Source organism: Dermacentor variabilis, chromosome 5 (assembly GCF_050947875.1).
Source record: "Dermacentor variabilis isolate Ectoservices chromosome 5, ASM5094787v1, whole genome shotgun sequence".
NCBI classification, from domain to species: domain Eukaryota; kingdom Metazoa; phylum Arthropoda; class Arachnida; order Ixodida; family Ixodidae; genus Dermacentor; species Dermacentor variabilis.
The window spans coordinates 12,495,448-12,502,713 of NC_134572.1; the positions used below are offsets into that span (position 1 = coordinate 12,495,448).

Sequence of the window (7,266 nt, forward strand, 5' to 3'; positions counted from 1 at the left end):
ACCTTAACTGGGAACCTCACCTCTCCTCCATATGTCAGATCACTGAAGGTAAACTGTCCTTCTTAAGATGTAAGCTGCGCAACACTCCGCCATAGGTCAAATTAAATACCTACAAAACGCTTATCAGACCATAATTAGAATGTTCTGATTTAATCTGGTGCCCTTATCAAAAACACTTAATTGATAAATTAGAGTGCATACAAAAACTGGCAATCAGATTCGTATATTCTGATTATTCAGGGCAGTCCAGTGTCTGAACTATTATCGAAAGAACATTTAGAACCACTGGCACAACAAATAACCTCAAAACTTAAATTCATTTACCTTTTGCACGCACACTTCAAAATTCCACTGTCACGTTACTTACTTGATCCCTTTTTACACTCATCAAGAACTAACCACAGTAAGGTAGTTTGCCAAGCTCCAAGCCGCGTTAATATACATAAATATTCACTGTTTCCCTCCGCTACCTCTTACTAGAACAACTTACCTAACAGTGCTGTGTGTTGTAATACAGTGAACTTTTTGTAACCAAATCAGGGTGTCTATCAAGTTGACATTTTCAAATTCCCTGAGTTTTGCAGGTTCTCCGTGAGTGCCTTTGCAAATTTCCCTGAGTGATGCAGAACTATGTTTTACGTCAAGACGGGCTGAAACCATATTACCTGATGCTGTCACTCTCTCATAAGCACATGAAAAAAATGAAATGGTGACTTAATCAAATTTGAATACTAAGAAGTAGTGTTTCTGTTATTCAAAAAGAGAATAGAAGGCAGGGGTTAGCAAAATGCACAGCAAATAAAGTGTCTTCAAAAAAAAATTGCATATGGAGTTGGACATTCTCAAATACGAATAAAGAGGAGATGCATATAGAAGCAAATATTTTCGAATATGAGCTATTTCTATCAATTGATAGCAAGCTCAGTGGTATGAGGCCCGAACTCTGTCACAATTGAGATTCTCTCTCAGCAGCTCGTAAGTCAACCTCAACTGTCCTGACATACTCTCAGCCCACGCACAATGCCCGAGTGTTGTGTTTCACTGCTTTAAAGAGTTTATTTCGGTTTGGATGAAGGACACCAGGATCTCAACATCAGCCAAAACTTTGTTTTTTGAGCTCAAGCTCTTTCAAAATGGCGGCAGCAAGCTTCCTTTCCCATTTATTCCTTAATGCGTCAGTCATTTCTGTTCTTGTCCTCCTTCCGCCACTTGTTCGCCCCAAGGACCATTTGAAGCATCTTGGTCAGTTGCACAGTCCACGACCGATTTTTCGAACTCCCTAGGAGCTGCGAAAACGTCCGAAAAATCGGCCAGTTGGAAAAAAATAAATGCATGTCATTTACTGCCCTTAGGGGCTCAAACGGCCACAGGCACGTTCGAAAACGCTCTGAAGGTCTGTCGGTACACATATTAGGCATGTCGGTGCTCGTACTGTGACAGGAAATATCGGGTGCACGCGTGCATAATTAAGGAATACATACTGTGTTCCGTGGCAATAGTCCCTTCCCACACTTATGCTTCACTGCAATACTTTTGCGTATGCTTCACCAAGTAACATTTCTGTAGAGAGGCGAAGCTGACTTTTGGGAACAGGTATTGTGCAACGCACTGTGTTTTCCAAGTTTCTAAGCCAATTGCGAGGGCCACAAAGGCGGAGTCCATGCCATTGCTGACAGCAGCTAATTATTTCAATAAAAAACTCGTCACCCAATCCCTATGCAAGAAGCTTCACAGCGAATGTTGAAGCAGCTAGGCCTAGCATTGCCGCAGTGGTGGCAACAGCTGCCAGCGGATCTACGTGCGAGAGTGCCGGTTCGAGGTGGAAAGTAATCAGAACGGCAGTGGTGGTGCCTTTGATTATTGTCGTTTCAGACCTGCGGTCACAGCAAAACGTCCAGAAAATTGGACGGCGAAGAGTTCTTGCATCCGAAATTTGACACATTCTGATACATTGACTCTATGGGGTACGTGGCGGTGCCGCGAAGCCGTCCAAATTATCGGGAATCCGGAAAGTCGGTCGTTGACTGTACACTGGCAACTCCTCCAGCCGACGACAGGGCGTCAAAGACGATTCATTACGATTCCTGTCTGTTGCTCGAGTCAGCATTACCACGACTTTCGACCCTTTCAATAAAGCTGTCGCTAATTTTCCCTGACAGAGGCACAAATTCTCTGAGTTTTCCAACTTTTTCCAGAGTACTCAAAATCCCTGAGAATTCCCAGTTTTCCCAGTTTTCCCGTTTGGCAGACACCCTGCAAATATAAATTTTCTGTTCATGATTGCTGTTGTTTAACCTTTGCAACCACTTAAGCAAGGGCTTGCTGTTGTTTAACCTTTGCAACCACTTAAGCAAGGGCTTTCAAAGCATGCAGTATGTTCAAATAAAATAAAAAATCCGAAATGGGCAGAAAGCATAGGGCCCTTCAATATACCAGCGTAAACAACTGCTTCGTTCAGCTGCCAATAGTGTCTATACTGGCATACTGGTATTGGCGTTTCTGCGAGAAAACTATGCGCTGTGTAAATGAACAATCATACACGCAAAGTCCTCAAGTGTGTCTACTTTACGGAACATATTGTGTACATGAAGAGAATACGAAGAATGATAAGTAAGCAGCATAACAATGCTCCCGTACTACGATCTCATATTTGCTGTTTCTGAAGGTGTTTGGTCGCTCATATCAGTGCGATTCAGACTGATGCAACAGTGCTTCCAAGCACAAAATGTGTCTGTTTTGATATGTTCTGACATTAATTTTTGTCATCAATGAGAGGCTAGCATTATATCTGTAGCAAACGACGAGTGGTCGCTGTACCTGCCAATGTAAACAAATGCACCAGTTGGTGCTTTGGACTGTCGACGGCATTCCTGCGGGATACAAATGCAGAAAGATGTGCTCCACATCTTAAAGTGAGATTGCGAAGCCCTTCCCTGAAAACGAGTAAAACACATGAAATAGCAAACAGTGCATATAAAATCAGTGGTTAGGGTTACCCTTGGTCTTATGTTGCAGCACGATATGCAGCCTATAGGCACTGGCTCTCATGGTGGCGGCTGAAATGCAACGGCAATTCGTGGCTATTGAATTCATCAGAATCGTAACTGTCAATATTTGACAGATCCGGAGAGCTGGTGCAACTGAAACTGTCACCCGAAGGTCCGGCGCAGTCACAAATGAGCTGAGCGTCTGCTCTTCGCTGGTTTCGTTCGCCCAGCGGGCGAGACCGGCATGCCTAGCACGCCTTCCACGTAAAGCCCCTTAAACTTCCTAAAGTAGCGACACTCTCCTCCTCCGCCTTCACTAGTCCTCGTTTCTCCTCACGCTTCCTCCTTGACCATGACGCCGCCCATACCGCTCTAGTGTAGCAGACGAGTTTTCGCAGTGTTAATGCACGCATGGCAAAACGGTGGGATTTAAGCGTTCGCGTTGGCTTTCTAGCTCCGAGTAACTTCATGCACAACATAGAATTTTTATACGGACAGTTATACAAATTCAGTGATGGCAGCTTTTTTTTTCCTGCTTTGATAACTATCTTTTAAAAACCTATCTGAACAAGCGCTAACGCTGTGCCATGACGACTCCGAATGTATCGAGTGTGCTACAACTAGGTACGCAACTTCTTTAGAGTGAGTGTTGCAAGATACTGTTGTGAATGGCTGTAAATAACACATTTACGATCGAATGCCAACATCCTTACCTCCAGCAAGCCTTCAGTAGCATAAATAATCCACGCCGTCCTTGCTATGTGAATTCCCGGCGCATATCGGCTATCACGTACCAAGGCCGACAGAGGGCACGAACAATCGCTGCTGAAGGTTTGAAAGGGTATTACAAGCTACAGTGCCACCAACATGCATACCTGCCACTCTTCTAAGCATCTGCAAAGGCTCAGAGGTGGGCGATGGTGCTATTATGTTTCTCGTGCCTCAATGGCGACAGAAATACATTCGGCCGATAATTGAGTCGGGACTCTGCGTATATAGAAAATGAAATCAATTTTTAAATATTTGTTTGCGAAGCGGTAATGCGGTAACAGCACTTCATTCAGGCTCAAACAAGTGCATTACTTTTTCAGGTTAGTGACTCATCACGAATAACATTTCATAGTGCATTAGCTTGTCCGTTCACGAAGGGACTTACTTGTCGCGAACTGAGTTGCACTAAGGTGCATACATTGAGAGCGGTTGGGCTCACTCTGAAATAACATTTGTGAGATATGACTTTAGTGAAGTGATGGCCACACAAAGAATTGCCGGGCTATGACGTGGCCAAAACTACAGCAAGTGAAATCTTGCAGTCATTCAATTGAGGCACCATTTGTTGTCTCATTACGTGTGTCTCAAAGAAATTGTGGTCAAATGTGACAATAGTTGAACGAAAGAGTAAGCAAACAACCAAACGAACGAGCGAACAATGACTAAACCAGCCAGTGAACGAGCATGCGACCGCACATTTTCTTTGCGAGTGCTCCACCACCAATATCTTAACCTACACACACTTTAAAGCTGACACAAATGATGTACGTCTCAAAGACATGATGCTGTCGTTTGGCGACAAGCGCTGTTTCAGGAGAGCGCACATACACTTTTTGCTTGCATCGCAAATCTACCAGGCAACCGCCAATGACGAACACGAACAAAAGAGGCAAACAAAGCTATTCGCTCTAATCAAGGCTATTTAGTAATTACAAAATGCAGAGAGGGATGCACTGAATCCTAAAGGTTTCGTAATCATATTTTTGCATGCAGCCTCGCGTGCCCATGAATTCAAGCCTGTTGGCATACAATATGATTAAACACGCCAAATACGACCGTACTACTTATATAAATAAAGTACCCGTCGCGTAGGACTATACTATGAGAGACTCTCAACTACCTTGTAAAGTCGTGTGGAGAATGTTGGTCTAGAGTTCTCCCTCCCAATTTGATGAATTCATAATAATAATATTTGGGGTTTCACGTGCCAAAACCACTTTCTGATTATGAGGCACGCCGTAGTGGAGGACTCCGGAAATTTTGACCACCTGGGGTTCTTTAACGTGTACCTAAATCTAAGCACACGGGTGTTTTCGCATTTCGCCCCCATCGAAATGCGGCCGCCGTGGCCGGGATCCCGCGACCTCGTGTTCAGCAGCCCAACACCATAGCCACTGAGCAACCACGGCGGGTATTGATGAATTCATGTCTTTCTTCCTAACCCGTAGCGCTTACCAGACAGAATTGAGAAGAGCTTCTTGTCTTTGCTGAAACTCTTTTGGCATACGAAGGCACAGCTGGGTATGGTGACGGAAAATGCCGTGAAGCGACGTTGCACTTGCCACGAAAGTTCAAGGCGTTCACAAACCAAAACAACACAGAAGAGCAACGGCGGCAACATGTGTTCCTCGCCACTCCGTAGATGCTTCTCAAGTGAAAATGGCGTTGAAGCGCAACTGTAAAGAAACGAAGCCGACGCGAGGGCCCATGTGATGTCATTAGGCCAATGGTGACGCGGCGTCGACCAGAGCGCGTGAAGAGGGGGCGGCATTGTTTAAAGCATGGCACTACTTTATGAAGTTTAAGGGGCTTTACTTCCACGCTGGGGACACTCATGACGTCACGCGAAGAGGTTCGCTCAGCTGCTTGGTCAGGTTTCGGTTTAGTTCTTGCGCTTTCGTTGTTTATTTAAAATTATTTTCGAATTTGCGGAACAATCCTAATATCAGATATGTGACAGGGGTGTCTCGGGAACCTAATATTCCATTACCTTGACATGGTCAAAAAAAATCACCAGAGTTGCCCTTTAAGCCATTAAAAATTTTTGTTGAGGTATCACTAACAGCGACACAACAACCACGGTGCCCCTCTTCAATGGCTAGGAAAAGGATTTGTAAAATTAACCATACCTTATACTTGATGTAAAAGTCCTCTGCATCTTGATCGTCTGTGCCAGGTAATTTGGGTTCCAAGTTCAGCACCTCCTCCTGTAACAAAAGTATTACACTGCAAACAGGGTTTGCGAAAACATACAAAATGTGTGACATATCTGCCTTCGGATTTTTTAAGATCAATTATTTATAACAATAAGTCTTAGACTCGGATCTTAGAGGAACTGCACGTTATAGCAATCTGCCTCAAGTACGAGCTAGGGACAGTTGCCGTTTGTTTTGCAGGAAACAGGTCACGGTGAATAACGCTGACTGGCCTCTGTGGTGTAGGGCACACGCCTCCACGGAGGAAGGAGAACATCTCGAATACAGGATGGAAATGCTCTGCTGAGTTATCTTGTGCCTTCGCCAAATATTTTCGAATTCCAATGCGTGCTTGTCATGAAGAGCACGCCCGGACATTACTGTAACTTGCGACGCCAAGCTCAACTCTATTCAGTTGTCTCCATACACTCAAGGTTTTGGATGCCACAAATGCAAAAGGAACTCCACTAGAGAGCCCGATGGCAGTTGTCATCCGTACAGTGACGGCGACAGAGGACCATTCGCTGCGACTTAAACAAATCAAGTGCAATAATATCGAAAATGTAAGTACATATACAAATCGCAAACCTTGCGCTGTCCAAAATGCTGTTAACAGCGCGAGATTCACAGTACAGTAATAGAACAGTGTGTACAGGCCTCGTCTATTGTTTTGTTTCTCTTTTAGTTCTTAAGTTTACGTCCAAAGATTAAGAAGATTGCAATATTACGTAGCACATGACAGTAAAATACCGACCGTTTCGCTCGAGGCACGACCTTATGAAGTTAAAGCTTGCACACTTGAAAAGCAATTGTGCACAATCACGCCGTTTCATTCAGGCACGGAAAACGACGCGTCGCCTCACACCGCCAGCGTTTCGAGGTGGTATATATTCAAAACGACTAAAAGGGCTGCCATGGTTCAAGGCTGTGTGGCATACGTGCAATCCACAATTTGTCTATAATGTGACATCGTTTCTAAAGTAAGCTGCTTACCTTGTCGGGCACGATGATACCAATATCTTCCATTTTAGAAACACTCGCTGCAATTGCCTCACGGCGCAAGACGAGACGGATGGATGGATGGATGGCGGCTATACCCTTTGTAACGGGAGGCGGCTGGCGCCACCTAGCCTTTTGCTCCCCCTCCTATTTTATTATTATTATTTTTTCTTTATATCCTCTTTTCCTTAACCTAGTTTTCACTCCCTCCTCCCCCCAAAATAACTATCTAAAGCAGTAGAGGAAACATTATCTCCCCGATTTATGGAATTATCTATCCCTTGACTTCCTCCACCAATCCTCTAGCCTCCCCT

The 7,266-nt window shown here is 44.4% G+C and overlaps 1 protein-coding gene across 1 annotated transcript in view; it reads right to left on the reverse strand.

The window, feature by feature from the left end:
* The window catches only part of LOC142582253 (26S proteasome regulatory subunit 6B), a 53,820-nt gene extending 46,759 nt beyond the window's left edge, over nt 1-7,061 (reverse strand). Inside the window, exons 1-2 of the mRNA XM_075691729.1 lie at nt 6,947-7,061; nt 5,888-5,965 (exon numbers count right to left, since the gene is read on the reverse strand). Of these exons, the coding sequence (XP_075547844.1) occupies nt 5,888-5,965; nt 6,947-6,979 (111 nt within the window). The 5' untranslated portion in view covers nt 6,980-7,061. The remainder of the gene's footprint in view (nt 1-5,887; nt 5,966-6,946) is intronic.
* Between the last annotated feature and the right edge of the window lie 205 nt (nt 7,062-7,266).